The sequence below is a fragment of the Rattus norvegicus genome, chromosome 4, assembly GCF_021556685.1.
Source record: "Rattus norvegicus strain SHRSP/BbbUtx chromosome 4, alternate assembly SHRSP_T2T, whole genome shotgun sequence".
NCBI lineage: Eukaryota > Metazoa > Chordata > Mammalia > Rodentia > Muridae > Rattus > Rattus norvegicus.
The window spans coordinates 156213165-156234486 of record NC_141537.1 but is presented as its reverse complement, the minus strand read 5'-3'; the positions used below and the strand labels follow the sequence as shown (position 1 = coordinate 156234486).

Genomic DNA, 21322 nt, shown 5'->3' with positions numbered 1-21322 from the left:
TCTGGGGAGAAGGTAAAGCCTCCAGGCCAGAGACTTCCCTCCTGCTTCTACTTGACCCTCCTAGAGTGGACACAGGGCCAGCCGTGGTACCCACATTGCTTATAGAGCACTCCCCATATTATCTGGGGCCTCCTTCCTCCCCGTAGCCTGTGCATTACTATCTTCTTGTGCCCTACATGGACATTTGTCTGTCTGTCCTTTTCCTCTGTCCTTGAATGTCTCTGCTTTACAGCTCCTCTGGATGAGGATGACCTAGAAGAGGACGTGGACTCTGAGCCAGCAGAGACCGAAGGGGAAGCAGCAGAGGATGGAGACCCTGGAGACACTGGTGCTGAACTGGACGGTATGGGTCCCAGCCTCCCTTCTCTACCTCTGTGACCTGTTACACCTTGAGGGACAGGACCAGAGCAGGTGGGACTCACAAAAGGTACTTTACAGAGCAAAGGAGGAGGCATGGAGGAGGCCATGTGTGTATGTGCATGCGCACATTGAGGACCGGGGTGGGGGCGGTGGTCAGATTCTGAGACTAGCAAAAGAAAAGGGAAGATAAGTCTGCAGGTACCCCAAAAGGTTTTTTGTTTTGCTTTTCTGTCACAGCCTGTTATGTCATGGTCACTGCGTTTAAAAAGCAGATGGGTGGGGTGGGGGGACTGTTCAGTGTAGTGTCTGCTGCCAGTTCAGCTGCCTAACACCCTTGTAAAAGCCAGGCATGGAGGAGGGTGGAGACAGGGTGATCTCAGGGCTCGCAGGCCAAACAGTTAAGCCAACAGGCAGGCTCCAGGTTCAGTGCAACTTTGTCTCAAAAAGAGAAAGTGAGGAGCAGTGCAAAACACCTAGTGTCAGCCTTTGACTGTCGTATAGATGAGGACACACACATACACACCATACACACACATATACACACCCCAAACACAGCAAACATGAGGACACACACATACCACACACACACACACACACACACATGCACACACCCCATATTATACAACAGATGAGATACATACACACCATACACACACATCATGTATACACATACATCATACATACCCCAAACACAAAACAAACAGATAAGAACACCCACTCACATGCACACACCATGTATACAACAAACAGATGAGGACACACATACTATACACATATCAATCATCCATATACATACATCATACACACCCCAAACACACAAAAAAAGATGAGGACACTCAGATACACACACACCATACACACACATATACACTATACACACACACACTATACATACACACACATATACCACACACATACACTACACATACACACGCATACACTCTACATATACACGCGCATACTGTACACACACACACCATACACACACATTCCATGCACACAACTAAAGGAAAAGCACCACACAGTTTTCTGCAAACCTCACACCGAGAAGACAAGATGGCTTTGTGTAAAAGACTTGGTTTGCAGGGTCTGCCGCGCCTAGCTTAGACCTCATGCCACAGCGGATCACCCCATCAAGCAACCCTCTAAGGAAGCAAGACCCAGAAAAGGAACACATCCAGGGCTCAACGTGTGTAAAAATCTGTGTCTTGCCTACATCCTCCAGATCAGCACTGGTCTGATGATATCCCTTCTGATGCGGAAACGGAACATCGCTTACAGAGCCAGACCAAGGTGAAAGCAGACCTGGAGCTCCGAGTGTCAGAAAACGAGGAAGAGAAGCCATCTGATACACCAAAGCAAGAGGAGAGAGGTAGGGGCAGGGGGAATGACTTCCAGAATGCCAGAGCCCCCAGGGGCATGCTCGTAACACCAGGTGCGGCCTTCAGGATGGACCCTCTGGTGCCCAGCAGTAGCCACACCCATCCCTGTCCTCGCCCTTCCTTGCCTGTCTGGGGCCACACATCTCTACAGACAGCCTCAGACAGTAGTACCTCTCCCTGGGCTGCTGGGGGGCCTGAGAAGACACAGACACTTGACCAAGCTTGAGACCCAGATCATAGCCGCCACACAAAAGACCAGGGCGTCGGCTGCAGGAGCACCCAGGGTACCAGCTGCAGGAGCACCCAGGGCGTGGGCAGTGCCATCCTTGAGTTCCCTCAACTCGACTTTTTTTCTGGAACAGCCTGAGGGCAGACCCAGAAACAATGCAGGCTAGCCCATCTGAGTCCCTGCTCTCCTGCCTGGGCAAGGGCCTGGCTATAGTGTGAGACCCTCCCTGGAGCTGGCTGCATCCTACTCCTAGTGTATGTAGTGTGGAAGGGACTTAACTCCCATTATAAACCCCTGTGTCCCTCTTTTCCAGGTCCTTCCCAAGTCTCCAGCCCTAGCCAGCCACCTCAGAAACAAGCTGTTCTGTTCTCCCCAGCCCACAGCCCGGGGGCAGAGGTAAGGAGAACTGGGGGGTGAGGGGGGAATGTCAATGGCACCCTAGAACCTTGGGGAAACTCCCATCTTAGAACCCACGATGTAAACTCCACAAAAAGGGGGTACAGCCCATAGCCACCTCATTTTGTGAAATTCTGAAAGCGTCCTATTTTGTGCTAGGTAAGGCCACCGAGGAGGCACAGGCTTCAGCTGCTGCCTCAGTCCTCTGGATGGGCGAGTTTATTTCTAAGTCGATGCAATGGTATTTATGCATCGGTAGGCTTGCATCAGGCATATTTTTTCTTCAGTAAGATAAATACATAACTACTTAAATGAGAAGCATGCCTCTAGATCACCAGCAGTGTGACACTTTAGAGAATGACCCATGTCAGGCATGGTCTGGGAAGTACCGTGTGCAGGGCAGATCAGGAAGGAATCCAAACCCAGGCCTTGGTCTCTGAGGTTCCAGGAAACATGGCGTAGTCCAGTAATTGGGCCGAGAAGTGAAAAGAGGCAAGGTGGGTGTTAGAAGTGTCTGTGTGCATCCCCATGGTTGCTCAGAGGGACAGTGTGACAAGAAGAGACTGCCAAGCAATGTCATCTCATCATGTTAGCCCCATGTCAGTGCCCCAGGGAACCCCAGAGCTCTAGGTATTGTGGGTTGGGATGAAAGCCAAATCCGTCAGTGCCCTTGGCCAGTGTGAGTGTGAGTGGACCAGGAAGCAAGGGTATGTGTGAGATGAACGGACCCCGAAAGCTCGGGCTGTCTAAGCTAAGTGGAGAGGTTTTAAAACATTAACAAGTAAAGCAGAAAATGAGGGAGCTTCTCCTGCAGCTCAGTGAATAACAGCCAAAGTATGGAGAGGATTGTGTTTCAGTAAATGAGCAACCCCCCCTCTCCCAGGGAAAGTGCAGCCTTACTGAAACCCTCCTCTCTGAACCTCTGTTGTCTTTCTGTGTAGGAGGCCAAGCCCCCACCTGCCTCCATTACCACCAAGGTGAAGTCCCCCGCTGAGGAGCCACTTTTCCCTGCACCTCTGCTCCTCAGAGAAAAGCCCAAAGCTGAAGGCCCGGAGGAACAGAAAACTGTGCACTCCCCGATCCGATCCCAGCCCGTGGCCCTGCCCGAAGCCAGGTCGCCTACCTCACCCACCAGCAGCCTGCAGCCAGAGTCCCTGCTGGCCCCTCCCACTCCTCCCACACCTCCCTCCACCCAACTCCCCATCTGTTCCCAGCCCCAGCCTTCCTCGGATGCTTCCATCCCATCACCCACCAAGTCCCCCATACGCTTCCAGCCAGTTCCAGCCAAAACATCCACACCCCTCACCCCACTCCCTGTGAAGAGCCAAGGAGACCCCAAAGACAGGCTGAGTGGCCCTCTGGCTGTGGAGGAGGCCTTGAAGCGGAGCGATCTGGTGGAGGAATTCTGGATGAAGAGTGCTGAGATCCGCCGCAGCCTGGGCCTTACTCCTGTGGACCGGAACAAGGGGTCAGAGCCCAGCCTCCCCTCCCCTGCCTTGAAGCCAATATCCCTAAAGTCCTACTCAGTTGACAAGTCACCTCAGGACGAGGGTCTCTGCCTTCTGAAACCTCCATCTGTTCCCAAGAGGTTGGGCCTGCCAAAGTCAGCTGGTGACCAGCCCCCACTGCTGACCCCAAAGTCGCCCTCTGACAAGGAGCTGAGGAGCAACCAGGAGGAGCGAAGGGACCTATCCAGCAGCTCGGGTCTGGGCCTCCATGGCAGCTCCTCCAACATGAAGACCTTGGGCAGCCAGAGCTTCAACACCTCAGACTCCACCATGCTCACGCCACCTTCCAGCCCGCCCCCGCCCCCACCCCCCAATGAGGAACCTGCAACCCTTCGAAGGAAACCCCGTCAGACTTTTGAGCGCAGGGAGGCCTCGGTTATCCCCCCTCCCACTCCTGCCTCATTCATGCGGCCCCCACGGGAGGCAGCCCAGCCCCCCAGGGAGGAGGTTCGTAAGTCCTTTGTGGAGAGCGTGGATGAGATCCCCTTTGCTGATGATGTGGAGGACACCTACGATGATAAGACTGAGGACTCCAGTCTGCAGGAGAAGTTCTTCACGCCCCCCTCCTGCTGGTCCCGTTCAGAGAAGCTCCCGGCCAAGGAGAACGGGCGGCTCCCTCCGCTGGAGCAAGAGGTGCAGCCACAGAAAAGGGCACTGCCTCTGGTCTCCGCAGAGGCCAAGGAGCTGGCCGAGGAGCGCATGCGAGCCCGGGAGAAGTCTGTGAAAAGCCAGGCGCTGCGAGACGCCATGGCCAAACAGCTGAGCAGGATGCAGGCCATGGAGATGGTGTCCTCCAGGTCCCGACCGGCACCATCCCCGGGCAAGGAACCCGGGTTGGAGGCCACCAAACACCCAAGCCTCCGAGGCTCCCAGGAGCCCACCCTGAAGCATGAAGCTACCAGCGAAGAGATCCTCTCCCCTCCGTCAGACTCAGGAGGCCCCGATGGCTCTGTCACCTCATCTGAGGGCTCCAGTGGAAAGAGCAAAAAGAGGTCGTCCCTCTTCTCCCCGCGCAGGAACAAGAAAGAGAAGAAATCCAAAGGCGAAGGAGGCCGGCCCCCAGAGAAACCCAGCCTAAGCCTCCCAGAAGATGTGGCAGCTAAGCCCAAGTCCCTATGGAAATCAGTCTTCTCTGGGTACAAGAAGGACAAGAAGAAGAAGAGTGATGAGAAGTCGTGCTCTAGCACACCATCCAGTGGCGCCACAGTGGACTCCGGCCAGCGCAGGGCATCTCCAATTGTGAGAGCAGGTAAGCGTGACCAAGGGATGCTCACAGGGCCGGTGTGAGGAGTGCCTCCCTAGACATTCAGCTCACAATGATCACTCTCCTGGGCCGCTCCCACAAGGGTTCTTAGGAGAGGGAACGGGCCACATGCACCTCAGCCTGACCCTCTGTATGAAGCAAGGAGAATGCCACCCTGAAACTCAGTAGGGTAGATTCCTGTTGGTAACCTTCCCAGAGTCCCATGTCCCCATATAGGGGCCTGATTTTGAGTCGAGGGGTCTTGAGCAGGTGTCTCTAAGGTGTCATTTATTTGGTGTTGGGCCCATCACCTTTGGGGACAAGCTCCCATTTCCTTGTGCAGGAAGAGGATCTTCTAGAGATCCTCCTGTGGCGGACTTCCTGCAGTGTGGGTTCATGGGGCACAGGCTGCTGTCTTTACTTGGACTTCTTTCACCCAATAGAGCTGCATCTCCGACGCCAGCTGAGTTTCTCAGAGGACTCAGACCTGTCCAGTGATGACATCCTTGAGAGGTCTTCCCAGAAGTCCAAACGAGAGGTGGGTAGGCCCAGTCCCTGAAGGGCTTCAGAGAGTTGGTGGCAATGCCTCATTCATTCTCTGGTAGGATAGCAGGCCACGAAAGGCAGTCTGAAGCCACGGTGGAAAGCCAGTGCCTACTCCAGTCTCGTAGCAGGCAGACACTGGGGTGCTCTGCCAGCCCACAGCCAACAGCACAAATCCTCAAAGAGGTCTCTCTGGCCTTTGAAATAAGCAGCTGCGGGTATTGACTCAGACTGAGGAAGCCAGGTTGGTAGGCAATACCAGGAGCGGACTCTGTGAAGGCCAACGGGAGAAGAGCCGAGGTACCGCTTGGAGTCATGCAAGTATGGTCCAGGCACCAGGCATGGAGGGGAGGCAGGTCAGGTGGCCTCCTGGTCACGCTCACTCTCTGGTGGTTTGTTAAGTAGAGAGAACTGTGTCTGTTTAAAAGCTGACCCTGAAGCAGCATTCATCAGAGGCATTGGTAAGGGTTATCCGCTGGGGCCTGGGCAATTACCAGTGACCACCCCCCTCACGTACCTTTTAGGCATGGTTTCTCAAAGCTTGGACTTAAGTCATCCCTTCCGTCAACAGCCTTGAGCTGTAAACCAACCAGGGCAGTCTGTGGTAGCTCTGTGTCTCCTATGTGTCCGTTCACTGAGGTGGGGTCTTCCTCTTACCCCGCCCATCCTCCAGCCTGACCCAGTGCCTCTTTTAATAACTCGACAGAGTAGAAAAAGTCAGCTCATTCTTCTCTCATCTCCAGTCATCTGTGTAGTCCCTCTGCACGGTAGCTCTTTCTCTACTGTCCTGGTCACCAGGCCCCACAGACCTCTCCTCCTCTATCGCCTGCATCCAGGCCTCCACTATTGCACCAGGAGTCTGATGTAAGACTGGGGACCATGTGCTCTCCAGGGGGACTCAGTCCATCGTGTCACTACTGGGTATGCCTGCCGAGGTTTCCAACCAGTGACATTAGCACAAAGGTGATGTGTGGAGATACACGTGAGTTTCAAAACTCATCTCAGTGCCAGGCTCAGGTACTGTCTTAGGAGGCCTAAAGGAGCCTGAGCACAAGAGAATGCGGCCCTGTGCTCATGCTGAGACAGTTTGTGTCACAGAGGCCAAATCCTCTCTCTCTGTTTGCCACTGTGGTCAACGCACACTGCTTCTCCATGAGTTAGTGAAACATCTTACCACAGTGGAGAGTGCCGAATGCCTCTGGTGGTTTTGCCGCATCCATCATCTTGAAATAACCACCCAATGACCATGGGTGTGAGGAGAAGAGGAACTCATTTCCTAGCGGTGTGAACAAGCCGTTCACAGGTCCCTAGAAGAGCAAGACGTTGGACACCGTATGTACTGGGTATATTCCACAGGGACAGGATCATTCCTTGGTGGTCACATGTGATGTGAGGACATGCAGGGCCTGGGCAGTGGCAAACATGCCCCTCAGGATGGTTTTGTATCTCACTGAACGAGGGCAGGGCATGGTATTAAAATATGGAACCTACTGGGCGCAGTGACTCCATGTAACCATAACACTCACTCAGGAGGCCGAGGCAGGATCGCACCAATGTAAGGCCAGCCTGGGCTACCTAGTGAGTTCTGGGCCACCCAGAGATACATAACAAGATTCTGTCTCAAAAACAAAAGGTGGGAGAAGGAGACAAACACAGGGCAAAACAACCACAAAACTGTAAAGGACAGTTTTGCAACCTCTGGTGACCTTTAATTGTGAATAGCAAGCATAGGATGTATTTTTTTAAATGCCACCGTCAAGTCGATGACAAGTTCCTAGCAGATGACAGTTATAGGGAAGATGTGTCTCTTCTGTGGAGGAGAAAATGCATGCTGAAGCTTCTAGACACTGGGTCTCTGATGTCTAAACAACTCGGTGTAGAAGAAGGCTCTGTATAGACTACACCCTTCAGCTTGCCACGGTGCCGTACCATCTGGGAATCAAAGTAAAGGGCGTTCTGACACCGCCGGCTTCCTCCGTCAGTGTGGCTGGGTTTGAAACCTTTCAGAATTAGAAGTATGAGGAGGAGGAGGACCATGTCTGCCACTGCCCAGGCTGCTTGTCCTCAGCGTTCCCTGTGACCACAAGGAGTAGTCTTGTCCCCGCGGAGTCACCTGCTACCTCCTAAGGTCTCCATGGCCTGCTGTTTTAGGAATCTGGGCTTTGGCTGGCCTGGAGAAGGACGCCTCTGGCCGCAGTGTGGTGTAGGAAGAAGCCAGGCCTCTTCCTGTTTCATAGACTCATGGCCTGAATCAGCACTTAAAAAAACAAATGCCTGGGGTTGGTTTCCATGGCGACACGGCACACTCAAAACCCAAACCTTGATTTTACTCCAACTGTTTATTCTAAAAAAAAAAAAAAAAATATTCAGGGCAGGGGTTATATGTTTCTATTCATATGTGCAAAAGCACATGTATGTAACATGCGTGTGAGAAGCTAAGAGAAAAACCTTGAGGGTCACTCCTTGTGTGTCTGTCCACCTTGTGTGTGTGTGTGTGTGTGTGTGTGTGTGTGTGTGTGTGTGTATGAGTGTATATGACAAAGAGTTCACCATGTAGTCTAGACTGGCTATCTGTCTGACAACAAATGTTGAGAGTCAGATCCACCTGTCTCCACCCACCAAACCAGGCTTTTTGTTCAGGGGTTTATAGCACACACTCAAGTCCTCATGCTTGCAAAGCATGTATTTTATGAACAGATTTATCTCCCCTGCCCAATCCAGGTTTTCCTAGCCATCTAAAGCCCTGCCGACAAGAAGTAACTTTCCTTTGCTACCATCTGACCCTTAGTGCAGCCTGCCAGGTACTCCTTCACCACTGAGGCCCACTAGAGTCTGTCCTGCTTTCTACCGCCCCTTATCCTGCTCATGGTTGCCCTGAAGCAACTCCGTAGCCGGCTAGCCACACTCTTGGCCCCACTTTCCCAGGTGACCCAAAGTGTGTCATGTCCTCCCCGCCACTGCCAAGTTGGTACCAGTCCCAGCAGGGAACGCGTTAATAAAAGAGGCTGCTGTGGTTTCCTTGCCCCGCCAGCAGCCACAGACAGGTGTCTGCGTAGGACGCTGGGGGACCACATCTGTCCTTTTCCTTTTTAAACTGTCCTGTTCTGCGTGAGAACTCACTCACAGTCTGCTATGTGGGGGAGAGGAACTGAGCCGTGCTCAGAGCTGAAAGCAACACGTTTGAACCCAGTTAACATGCATGTAGCATCCTGTGTGGTCCCCCAGTATGGCGCCCTTAGCGTGCCCCTGTCCTGGATACCACCAGATTCCAATTGCCTCTCTCCCAGCGTCCAGAGGGACCTTTGGGCACTTTATAGGACCCATGAGAAGACCACAAGAGCAAAGGAAAGTGGCCAAGGCTTTGAGCAGTTCTGTTCGTTGTGTGAAGTGAAGAGGTTTCCATGGTTACCTGAGCACTGGGACTTCCTCTGAATCTTGGTGGTCTGTGCTGTCTTGGTTCCCTTCACCGGGTCTAGTTCTGAAAAAGCAGGTTTGCCTAGTCTCAGGACAGCTGGGCCTCACACTGCAACCATGTGGCCTTGTTCATGAACACTGCCAGGTTCGAGAACCTGACAAGAGAGTGAGGGTCAGTGGCCATTCCCCGCTTCCGGCTTCCAATTCGTGCTAAGCGTGCAGTGGCGGAGACAGAAAGGAAGGAAGGGCCCGCTGTGGCTGAGGGGGGTCGAGTCACCACACGTTTCAACAAACCGGGATACAAGGAACTGACACAAAGGGGTTCAGGGTGTGCCGTTCTGTGAATAGAACAGCGAACCCCAACTCCGAGAGCGGAGTTCACTGAGAGTCTTTGGCCAGGGTTCCTTCTCGTGTAGTCTTGTGTGGCATCGTGGGAAGCGGCCATGTGATTGTCTTGTGTTTGTTTTAAACCTCTAACTGATTTTGTTCCATTTCTGTATTCTGTTTCCATTTTTTTAATCACCATTATCATTGCTGTTCTGTTTTGTTTTCCGTCGCCATCCCCTTAAAAGTCGATTTATGTACCACACGGCTTGGCATTCAGGAGAGCCTATTCATCAAAGGTAGTGTCTTGTTCCCGCCGGCTGGTCCTCGTTGCATGCCTGTCTGTGATTAACCACTTGGACAGCCCTGCTGGGCCTGCAGCCACGTCCTCACTAACTGTCATACGTGCATGCAGCTGTCACAGTAGCACCTTCTTTAGTTGTGTCACAGAAAGAGGAGGAGACAGTCGCTCTCCCGTTGGCTGGCTGGAGTGCATGTCATCACGGGTGAGGGCAGAACTGCCCCTGTGGGTCTGGGTAGCCCAGCAAGACATGGTCATCAGCCTCCACTCAGGACCGCTAGGGCACCGGGACAGTCCTAGAGACCACCTTCTGCCCGTTCACCTGACCTTGAGCTCCTTGAGGGGAGATAAGTCTGGACCCACGTTGAATGTTGGATGCTTCCTTTTCTTAGAGGGAATAAAGAGGGTCTCACAAAGGAAGACAGTCTCCCACTCATGCTTCTCAGTGGCTGCCCAGAGTCTGTCCAGTCACTGAACGCTTGGGAGTGTGTCGGTGGCCCATGTGGCTGGGACATCCATCGGTGCCTCCTGCAAGCTCACAGGCACCACCTCAACTACCCCGCCAGGTCACATCTACCCATCTCCATGGCAACCATTGCCACTGCTAACCCTGGCAGCCACCACCACTGTTCATCCCTCAGCCTGTGTTAGACTGGATTCACTGAGATATAAAATGGAGGCACCCATGCCTTTTCTCCTTTAGATGGTAGCTAGTAAAGTCCTTATGAACCCCATCATGGAAGAAAGAAACCCCAAACAAGGGAGGGAAGAGAACCCTCACTTTCCAAACCTTTTCCCCCCTGTATCTCAGAAATAAGAGGCCTAGGGAAATCTTTTACTACATTGTTTTTTTTTTTTTTTAAATCACCACAATACCTTAAGAAATTCTAGGGCATGCTTATATGACCACGATGATCGCAATGCCAAAGGGGTCCCTGTCTGTGGTTTAATCTCCCAACACTCACCCCCATTAAGCCTCTTGTTGCTGCCAGAGGTGAAGTGCCTCACTGGGGTCTGTGTGACACGGCCATGCCCTGTGGTATTTAAGACCTCGGCAGGGACAATTACAGTGAAGTCTGTGGCCCAGCCTCACCTGCCATGCCCAGCTGGCTACCAGGCAGTGACTCCCACGCAGAGGAAAGTCCCCAGACCCATGCCAGCTCACCACCTAAACCAGCCTCCACCTGTGTGCAGCTGGCTTAGGAGCTCTCTCTCTCTCATCCTCTCTAGCCCAGAACCTACACTGAGGAGGAGCTGAGCGCTAAGCTGACACGGCGTGTGCAGAAGGCAGCTCGGAGGCAGGCTAAGCAGGAGGAACTGAAGCGGCTGCACCGAGCCCAGGTAGGCGCTGGCTGAGGGATACCACATGCCGGTGGAAGTGGAATAGCATTGCCCTGTGCTCCCAGAGGGCCTCACAGCAGGGGAGGTGAAGAAGTCAGGGCAGAAGCAGATAGGGCTTTCCTGTCTTCCAAGATGACAACCTCAGAGTGCTTCAGCATCATACAGCACAGAGGCCCCGTCTTTGAGGCACTGTCTGTGGAGAAGAAGGTCCTTGCTTAGAGTCCCCCGGAAGCTTTGGGCTAGAGTAGATGCCGACTCAGCAAGTTCATTTGAAACCACAGCAGCAGGGGTCCAGTCTGTGGCCTCAGCCTCAGGTCTGAATGGTCTGGAATTTTATCAGAACAGCTCAGAAGAACTCCTGGTTGTCCATCTCCATCCTCAGGCCTCATCCTAGACCAGTGGTTCTCAACCTGTGGGTCGCAGCCCCTTGGGTGGTTAGAGGAGGGTGAGTGACCCTCTCGTGGGGGTTACATATCCTCTCTCATCGGATATTTACATTACGATTTATAACAGTAGCAAGATTACAGTTATGAAGCAGCAGCAAAGATAATTCCATGGTTGGAATCACCACAACGTAAGGGTGTTCTTACCTTCCAAGCGGACAACCTCAGATAAAGCCCTGTCTGCCTTTAATATCTGTTAAGGAGTCACATTAGGAGGGTTGAGAGCCACTGTCCTAGACCGTCCTAGACACTTCTTTTCCAACTTCTTCAGACAGGACTTCTGATCACTCCATCCAGTGTTTTCCTTATCACACAATCTTTTTTTTTTTTAAGATTTATTTATTTATTATATGTATGTGAGTACACTGTAGCTGTCTTCAGACACACCAGAAGAGGGCATCAGATCCCATTACAGGTGGCTGTGAGCCACCATGTGGTTGCTGGGAATTGAACTCAGGACCTGTGGAAGAGCAGCCAGTGCTCTTAACCGCTGAGCCATCTCTCCAGCCCTATCACACAGTCTTAATGAAGTAATTTTTAAATACTTCTGAACTATCCCAGAGAGAGAGGACAAACCCTGGGATCCCGCTGCATGCAGCTGGCACACCACACTGACCCTGATGTCCCTTTCAACATCCTGACAACATTTAGCTTTCTCCCTCTTTGGGTCTGCAGCTCGATTGTCTGGGAAGCAGGAGATGAGAGAGTTGCCTGGAAGCTCACTCTCTGTTTCTTGGTAGATCATCCAGCGGCAACTGGAGCAAGTGGAGGAGAAGCAGAGGCAGCTGGAGGAGAGGGGCGTTGCGGTCGAGAAGGCTCTGCGAGGCGAAGCAGGTACCGTCTGGCTTCCTCTGTGACGAGGCTTGTTCTCCAGGAGAGAGCCTACCTTCCGTACCGGGGCGAGCCAGTTTGGCGTCACCTCTTCTGGAATTTGGCTCCTTCTCTCTCAGGGTTTTCTGAGTTGTCCGCAGAATCGAGGGCCAGTGCTTACCTATGTTCAGGCAGCCCAGACACCAAGGAATGTTCCCCGCCCATTCCTCAGTTTGCTGTTGCCATGAGGAACAAAATCCCAGGCCCCGTTGCCTGTTGGTGGCAAGCCCTGGGCTTCCTCTTCCTCTCCCTGCTCCCTCTCCTCCCTCCCTGCCATTTTCTCTACAAGAAAATATCTGTGAATAAGGGAGATTGTCCCACAAGGAACCATCACAGAACCTCACCAAACGGGCCTCAGCCTGCTCTCCTGAGTGCTCTTCCTGTCCTCCATTCCCTGGGCTCCTCCAGCCCAAGCTACATAGCCACAGAGCCTTGCATCCTCTCCTGTGTGGGGCTTCTGGCTGCCCGTGCACTCAGATGTCCATGGGTGAGCCCAGGCTTGTGTCCCCCAAAGGCCAGTCACTAAGAGCAGTGTTGGAGAGGTTCTAGCTTTTGATCAGCTGTTGTAGAAGAGGCACGGGAGGCTACTACAAGGGCTACATGCTAGGCTCGACACTGGTGGGTACAGAGAAGACAAGGGGGTGTCTAGGCTGTCTCTGGGCCCATGGTAAGCTCAGATTCAAGTATGGAATGCTTGACCTCTGCTACCTCAAGATCCAGTGCTTGGATGGGGAAGGTCTCCTCATAGGTGGCCACTGGTGTAAGGACTCAGCATTCATAGTGCAAAGCAAGGAAAAAGGAAGGTCAGAGCCTCTTGTGGCTTCCTTCCAGAATCAGGGAAGCAAGCTGTCACACCTCCTGGCAGCAAGCTGTAGAGCAAATTGCAGTTCAGACAGGGCCAGCCGCTGCCTCATGGGCTTTCTGAACACTGGCCCATGATCCAGCCACTGGCGTTGCCAGTAGAGGAGTCAGGGCAGGCACAGAAGCAAATCTTTCTTCAAGCCCTTTAAGTCTCAGAAATCATGCTCATTAGTGGGCTCAGTGATAATCCTCGAACAAAGATGTGTCTGAGAGAGAGGAAGATGAGCATGTGGATGTTTTGGGGCGTTGTGCTTCCCCTGATGCTGGATGTGATGCTGGCTATAACACTTGAAGCCCAGTCTACCAAAGGGAATACAAAAGCTTAAGCCACTTTGTACGCAGCGAGCTAAGAAGACTGGGAACCACTGGTACAAGGAACACTGGCTCCTATGCCAAGCAGTGAGAAGGGGATTCATCCACACATGTTCTTGGCCTCCCAATGAATGCACCACCCTACCACTGGCCTCTCCAGCAGCCTGAAGGCCTCTCCCTGTTCCACTTCCTCTGGCTGATCTCGGTACAGCCTGCACTGGATGGGGTTAACCCTCCTCAGGAGAGCCCTGGCTACAGAGCTGGAAAGCCTTGTCCTCTCCACTACTCTCCTCATGCACAAAATGCCAGCAGGGGACCTGGAGTGTGCTTCTCATCCTGACCCAGATTCAGGAGGTTCTTCAGCTAAAGGACAGCTACGTCCCACATCAGTAGTTGGCATTGCTCTCTAGGGACCTGGTTCATAGGGTTTCCCAAAGGTGCTCTGTCTCAGAGAGAGCCATTTTGGTTGGTGGTTTCTGGAAAGTGCTTAAGGTTCCACACAACTGAAGTCTGTTTCTTCACTTCTGTGAAAGGCATATCACTCCAGCAGCTACCAGTGAACCAGAAAATGATGCCCTTAAAAATTGACAGAGTGGCCAGAGAGATGGCTCGGTAGTTAAGGTCGCTTACTGCTTACGGAGGACCAGAGTTCAGTTTCCAGCCCTCACACCAGGCGCCACACAGCATTCAGTAACTCCAGCTCCAGGGGGGCTGCCTCCCTTTTCTGAACTCCACAGATGGCAGCCGTTCACCTGTATACCCCACCCCACCCCCCGCCGCCACACACACAATCTGAATTTATCAGTTGGCAAGAGAGCCCATTGTATATAAGTTGTTAGTTGAGGCCTAACATCCAAAAGAAATATTCGAAAATGCATTTGTTTGAATGCACACACAGACTTGAAAGTGCGTGCTCCGTGAGAGTTGCGCATCGATTTGGCATCCCAGCAGGTGCATGTGTGTGCTCCTAGGGGGGCCTTTAGCGGCCCCCCTGGGAATCTCAGTACCTGCAAATGTGACAGACGCAGGGGCTCACGAATAAGAGCAGCTGAGTAGCCGACAGTAACTCATACTCTTTATAAAGCAGAAGACAAATACAGGGGCTGGAGAGATGGCTCAGCAGTCAAGAGTGCATGGTGGCTGTGCAGGAGACCTGGGTTTGATTCCCAGCACCTACACGACTGCTCACAGCCATCTGTAACTTCAGTTCCAAGGGGATCCGACATCCTCCACAGACACCAGGTGTGCAGGCAGGCAAAACTTTACACATACAATAAAAATAAACCTTTTAAAAATGATATACAAGAAGCTCCCCAACATAGAGAGGGACCCCAAGTGTGCTATCGTGTGCTGGCACTTGGAAGGGCCAGCGGTGTACTCTGAAGCCAGCACCTCCTAAGCCTTATAGGGACCCTTATCAGCGATCCCCACACAGTGGCACACAATCTCTGTCTTTGCCAGCAGGACTTGAATTAACTAACCTCTTACCAGTGTATGTGTGACAAGTTCAAACCTCTTATACGTGAAGCCAAAGAAACTTGGACCTGACAGCTCCCCCCTCCCCCAAAGCAGGCTGACCTGCAGGTCTTCAGTGAGTCAAAGTTGGCACGTGAAGCACTTGAACAAGCCGTGCATTAAGTCTTCAAAAGTTAAAACTGGCCATGGGCCAGGTATCTATCTGGGTGTTCCCTGGGAAGCCCATCTTGAAGAGTCCTAGGATCCAACAGAAGTTTGAAAGCCATGTTCTAGTCCAACTCCTGACTATAGGCAGCTCTTTGCAAAGACCCCAGACCAGAAGGTGAGGCTGCGTCTACGGGTGCACCCTGGAGTCTCTTGGGACGTCTCCCTGTGGTGCATTTGTGTGTCCAGATAGACTCTTTTCCTGTTCTTGTAATTACCACACTAGTCACTTCCGGTGACCTTATCCCTGACAGAGACTGTCATGGAGACTGAGCGTGCACAGTAGCAGCACCTTTCTCACGGCTTCTCGTTCCATTCCGCTTGGCAGTCTCACTGGCTGAGCTGCACTACTCAGCTCCCTCCCTGAGCTGCACTGAGATGGCCAGAGCCTGCCATCCAGGCTCATGTGGTTGCTTCAAGTCTCCATTGCTCTCAAAAGAGTCACGCTGTGTTAGCCAAGATGTCCTCCCAGAGAAGAGATCTGGTCTGGGGTTGCTGTCAGGTTTTATATATTACAGGCCGCACCAGTCAGACTCCAGAGCAAGGCTAAGACTTGTGGGATTCTTGTCCCAGAATCGATTGGGAGCCTCTCTGTTTCTCTGACTCAAGCTTAGAGCCACTGGACTGGCCTCAAGCTGGAAACCACCCAGGGCACTCAGCTCTCTGACATATCCGTCCTTAAGAGAAAAGGGTGTGGTTGCTGGGATCAGCATCCCGATCGTGAGGTACAGAGAATGCCAGACATTTTGTTGTGCTCTTGGCCCTAAAAACTCAAGACCCACCGCCACCGGGCCCCCTCTTTGCACCGTAGGCACCTTAAGCTGCTGGACATCTCCTGGAGCCAAGGAACTAGGAGGGCCTGTGGCCACCGCCTCAGAGCACAGGGGGCGGAACATGTGCCAGTGTCCCAGTTTCTCACTTTAAAAGGAAAGGTTCTCTGAAGAGGGGGGACCTAAACCCCAGAAGACATGGGACCTTCGTCCCAAGCCCGCCCAACACAGTGGTTTCTGCGGAAAGCGAGGGCAACTCTAATGGAGTCACTTGCAAGTTTACTGGGTTTCCAGAGTTTTCTTTTTTCTTTCTTTACCCCAGTGTTCACATCTTGAAAGCCTTAGCGTTGGAGCGTCTAATATTCAGAAAGTCAGTAAGAGAGCAGCCTCTGTTCTCGCCTTGAACTTTCTTCAGTCTTAGGGGAGATTGCCTTCCAGCAGGGTGGGAGCTCCTGGCAGTGCCGAGTCCCATCTCTGAGTCGAGGTGGGAACAGGAACCCCCCCTAATGTTGGCCAGCGACTCCATCCGTAGTGGTGTTTGGTTCCCCTGTCCCCTTCATACCCCGAGCTGCAGAGATGGCCTGTGTGTGCATGGCGTACCTCACAGACATGCACGCTTCCGGCTGCCCCGCTGGGCTCTCTGACTACCCCTGTCTGTTTTACCTGTCATGCCCTTGATAGCTTTTGGGTCGGGGTGGCCACAGGGTCATCTGATCCAATAACTCTGTCTTCACCAATTCCTTGTTGTAGACTATTGGGGAGAATCTTATTACAGTGGCCTCATCGACTTGCACCTGGGTGGTATGTATAGCATCGTCCACTGCTGGCACTAACCCCAAGACGCCCTTCCCTCTTGTCCTCCATCCCAGCCCCTGCTCACAGCAGTGAGGAGGAGCCAACCTGATAGCCAAACAGCAAAGCACAAACCCTTTTCCAGGCTCAGTGCCAGAGCACCTACCTCATAGGCGCCAAAGCCCTGCACAACCAAAGGGAAGCAGCTGTCGGGTCCCCTGCCCCACCTGTGCCAGGAGGACGACTTATGATGGCTCTTGCTGCTTGAGGGTTCTAAGGTTTTAGTAAAACCAAACAAAACCTCCAGCCCTGCTCCACACAGCCCACATCTGTATGTTCTGCTGTAGGGCAGTGGTTCACTTAACACTCAAGGCTCCAGTCAAGACTGCCATCCCGGGCCTCAGCCCTTACAGTGTAGGCTTCACCCCCACTAGGATGGCCACCACCCGCCACACTGCCAATGAGAGCGTGAGCTGGGGGTGTCACTTAGTGATCCAGCCCTTGGCTGGCGTGCCCAAGATTCCGTCCCCAGCCCCTACAGATAAAATACGTTTTAGAAACTTAGGAAGAATGAGCTCACCTTCAGCTGTCCGTATGTCAGGCACTCCCTAGCGTGAGGAAGGTGCTTTCTCCTATGGCTGCCTCTGCTCAGACTCACAAGATTCAGCGCTTAGCTAAGTTCATAATGCCCCTTCCTCGCCATGCTGTGGCACTCGGTCTGCGCTGATCCATTGGAACCTATTAGACATGCAGGTTCTCAGACCCTCTGATTTAGAGATGAGGCAGAGAGGGCCGGGTAGCTATTCTTACAGACTTCCCAGCTGTCCTGATCCCTCTGAAGCAGGAGAACCCTGGTCCCATGGGACGAGTACTTGTCGTCTCCTGTACAGAGCTCAGCAGAGAAATGGCCCATCTGGAGACTTGCTCTAGACTTTGAGCTGTTGTCTGGAAGGCTGCCATGTTGGCAGATGAGTGAGTGTCCGGCAGCTGGCTGTCGGGGGTGACAGGGTAACTGTGACTCCCCTCTTCTCTGTCAGTGCTCTGATCTCCTCACCTGCCCTTGGAGTCTCCAAGCCTCCCGACAAAAGTGCAGGGCAGTATAAAGTTTCCTACTCTTCCCCACCCATGCCCAGGAGAGGGACACTTCCTGGCCCAGTCATTTCAATGCCATAGTCTGGAGCCGGCAAGATGGCTTATCAGATCTAGGTGTTTGCTTCCACACCAAACAACCAGAGATCAATTCCCAAGATCCATAGTGCATAAGGACTTGCTCCCACAGGTTGTCCTCTGGTGGCCACACACTTGCCATGATACACATACCCACCATTGATATACACAAACATGATTTTATATATATATATACATATATATTTTAAAGTCAGATCAAGTTACATATACTGGTGCACACTTTAATCCCATCACTCAGGAGCAGAGGCAGATAGAGCTCTGTGAGTTAAAAGTCAGCCTTGTCTACATAGTGAGTTCCAGGCCAGCCATAGCTACATAGCGAGAGCCTGCATGCAGTAGGTCCTGCCTGCAATCTTAGCACTGGGGAGCCTAAGGGGAAACTTGACATGAGTTTGAAGCAAGGCTGAGCTAGTATGAGACTGTCTCAAAAAAAAAAAATTCCCTCAAACAAAAATATATAGAGCTAGGAGATGACTCAGTCAGCTCAGTCAGGGCCTGTCATGCAAGCATGAGGACTTAAGTTCAATTCCCTTATACCCACATTAATTATCAATCAATCAGTCAATCAGTCCAGGCATGGTGACATGCATTAGTAACCCTGGCACTGGGGAAGCAGAAGCACGAGGGTCCCCGTAGCTTACTGTCAGCCAATCTCGCTGAGCTGTAGGTACAGTAAGAGACCCTGATTCAGAAAGCCAGGTGTTGGCTGGTGGTGCGGCGGCCGTCCGGTTAAAGGTCCTGCCGCTGAGCCTAATGATCTAAGTTAAATCTTTAGAGTCCACGTAGTAGAAAGAGGGATCCAGCTCCTGCAAGGTGTCCACGCGTGCCGTGGCGTGTTCTTACCACGCTCACAATCAGTACACAAGTAAATCAGTAAGTAGAATGGACTACATAATAGTAATGGGCTGCAGAGATGGCTGAGTACCTATCAACACTTTCTGCTCATCCAGACGGCCAGAGTTCAGCATCCATGTCCCCAGCACCCATGGAAGCTCACAACCTCCTGGAGCTCCGACTCCAGGGGAATCTGACACTCTCCTCCGGCCTTTGTGGGGACCTGGACACATCCACACAGACAGGCCCACATACAAACAAAAGCAAATAAAATTTAAAAAAGAAAAATATATGTAGTAGTTAGGAAACGTTTAAATGATGTGGTGATTGAAGAAACAGCTCATGTCAACCTCTCACCTCCACACGCCAGGTACATATATACACACACAGACACAGATGTGAATAAAATGAATCCAAAGCCAGGCCCAGGGGTGTAGCTTGCTGGTAGAGCATTGCCCAGCACACCGGAGGTTCTGGGCTGCACCCCTTATACCACATACAAAACCCTTACTGATTCCTGAGGTCAGTACCATATCCATATCACTGATCAGGAGTAGGACCCTTGTCAAGCTCCTTGGGTAGACAGCATGAGTTGGCTCTGCTCTCTATGACATCCACTTGGCCACAGGCCCCCTCTCGGTGTCCCCAGCTTCTTGAATGCTGGGGCCTCCCATTCATGGCCATTGATGCTGAAAAAGGGCGGATGCTTACACCCGGTTAACAGATCCCGTCTCGTCTAATACCCTATCTCACCTCCTTGCCTCCTCCTAACGGTTCCCTAAAGAATGTTCACATCCATTCTGAGATCATCTCTATATGTAAAGAGATCGTCTCTATATGTGAAGAGATCGTGTACGTTTAGGGCATTGTGGGAGAAGTGGTCCAAACCCACTTCTTGCCACCTAACCCACCCCTCCCGCTTGAGAGACTGGCTTTTGCAGCATAGATTGTCTCTGTGTATGTCTTCAATGTTGTCTTTGACCTCCTGCTCAGGTAAGAAAACTCAGTGAGCTGTTTTTCTGTGGCTCCAGGCACCCAATTCTGACCTTGGGTTTGGTGTGATGGAGGATTTGGGAGTGAAACAAAATAAACAGAAAAAAAAAGAAACTCAGTTTGTCTTTGACATGTTAAGGCTCCCTCCCTCAGTCAGACAGCTCGCTACTTCTGTTCCTCATCCCAGAGCTTCATAGTTCCCCAGGGTCTGCCTGATTTTCCCATGGCACAGGCACCATGTGGGTTCTGCTCGAATGCAGGAGGCATCCCGTTGCCTTCTTTCTAAAGGGAGGCACTTGTGTACTCCAAGAGAGAGCAAGGCTCTCCCGCCCCTCAAAGGAAGGAAGGATAGGAAAGGAAGACATAGATACCACAGATGACCCTGTTCAGAGTCTGCTGGTGTTTTCCCTTCGGGCACGTATTCTAATATTCACTCTTTGAAGAGTAGGTTTCCCTTTTGAAGTCTGAATCTTGAAGTAGAGACGCTGGCTGGTCCTCTGCTCCTGCTTCCCTGAAAGGCCACATTGGAATTACTGGAGACAGCACTCTGAGCAGCACTTGGGGTGTCCGTTTCTCACCTAAGAAGCTCAGACCCGACTCCTGCCCACCACTGTGCCTCAGTGGGGTCCTTCAGAGCTCTTAGGCTGACACGTGCAGGCTTCAGACCCTGTATAAAAGTCTCTGTGGATCAGGCGATGGTGACGAATTTATCCCAGCACTCGAAGGCAGAGGCAAGACGATCACAGGCAAAGTGTAGCCTGAACTAAGAAGAGACTGCTAGCTTTTGTTTAAACCAGTTTTGGGGTTAGGGATATGGCTCAGAGACCCAGAGCCAGTGCAGAATGCCAAAAGAAAGTCTCTTAGAGCCACGGAGTGTATAAAAATTAACTAGCTGCAGTTGAGAAAAAAGCCATTAAAGTGACAAATAATGACCCCTTGAGCCAGAGAGGAAGGGGCTCCATGTGCACAACCTTCCTGTCCTCCCCTGGACATGTAACAGGTGCAGCCCACTCAGTCCTGTTTTGCTACACAGTAGTTTGCAGCCTTCCTAACACTGCGACCCTTTGATACAGTTCCTCACGTTGTGGTGACCCCCAACCATTAAATTATTTCGTTGCTGCTTCATAGCTGTAATTTTTCCCCCATTATCAATCATAATGTGAGTATCTGATATGCAGAATATCTGATGTGTGACCCTTGAGGGGTCAAGACCCACAGGTATTGGCGAGTAGGGAGAAGTCACTGCCCTGTCGAGTGGAACAAGGTGACCGGAGATCTAGAGAGAAACTCGTCTCTTCTGTAAAGTTTAGATTCGTGCACTCGTGCAACTTCTGATTTGGCAGACCCTCACGTCTCGTTTGTCTCGGAGGGAAATGAAAGGCTTAGAAGTGCAGCCTGAGGTACTGGAAAGGGATCGATCAGTGGTCACCAGTGAGTCGGAGAGAGGCCTGCTGCGGCCTGCTGGTTCCTCTCATTGGACATTGGATGTTGGTAGATTTCTGCCTTTCTGGTCAAGCCGAACCTTTAGCCTGGCTCAG

At 52.1% G+C, this 21322-nt stretch overlaps 1 protein-coding gene across 52 annotated transcripts in view; it reads left to right on the top strand.

Annotated features, from left to right (window-relative positions):
* The window catches only part of Mical3 (microtubule associated monooxygenase, calponin and LIM domain containing 3), a 199387-nt gene that overhangs the window by 169071 nt on the left and 8994 nt on the right, over positions 1-21322 (top strand). For 27 of the 52 annotated variants that reach the window (XM_087658217.1, XM_087658195.1, XM_087658196.1 and 24 more), the window contains 8 exons: positions 233-343; positions 1586-1732; positions 2285-2367; positions 3309-5124; positions 5562-5656; positions 9648-9698; positions 10931-11041; positions 12225-12318. In XM_087658217.1, coding sequence (XP_087514343.1) covers positions 233-343; positions 1586-1732; positions 2285-2367; positions 3309-5124; positions 5562-5656; positions 9648-9698; positions 10931-11041; positions 12225-12318 — 2508 coding nt within the window. 52 annotated transcript variants of the gene reach the window in all.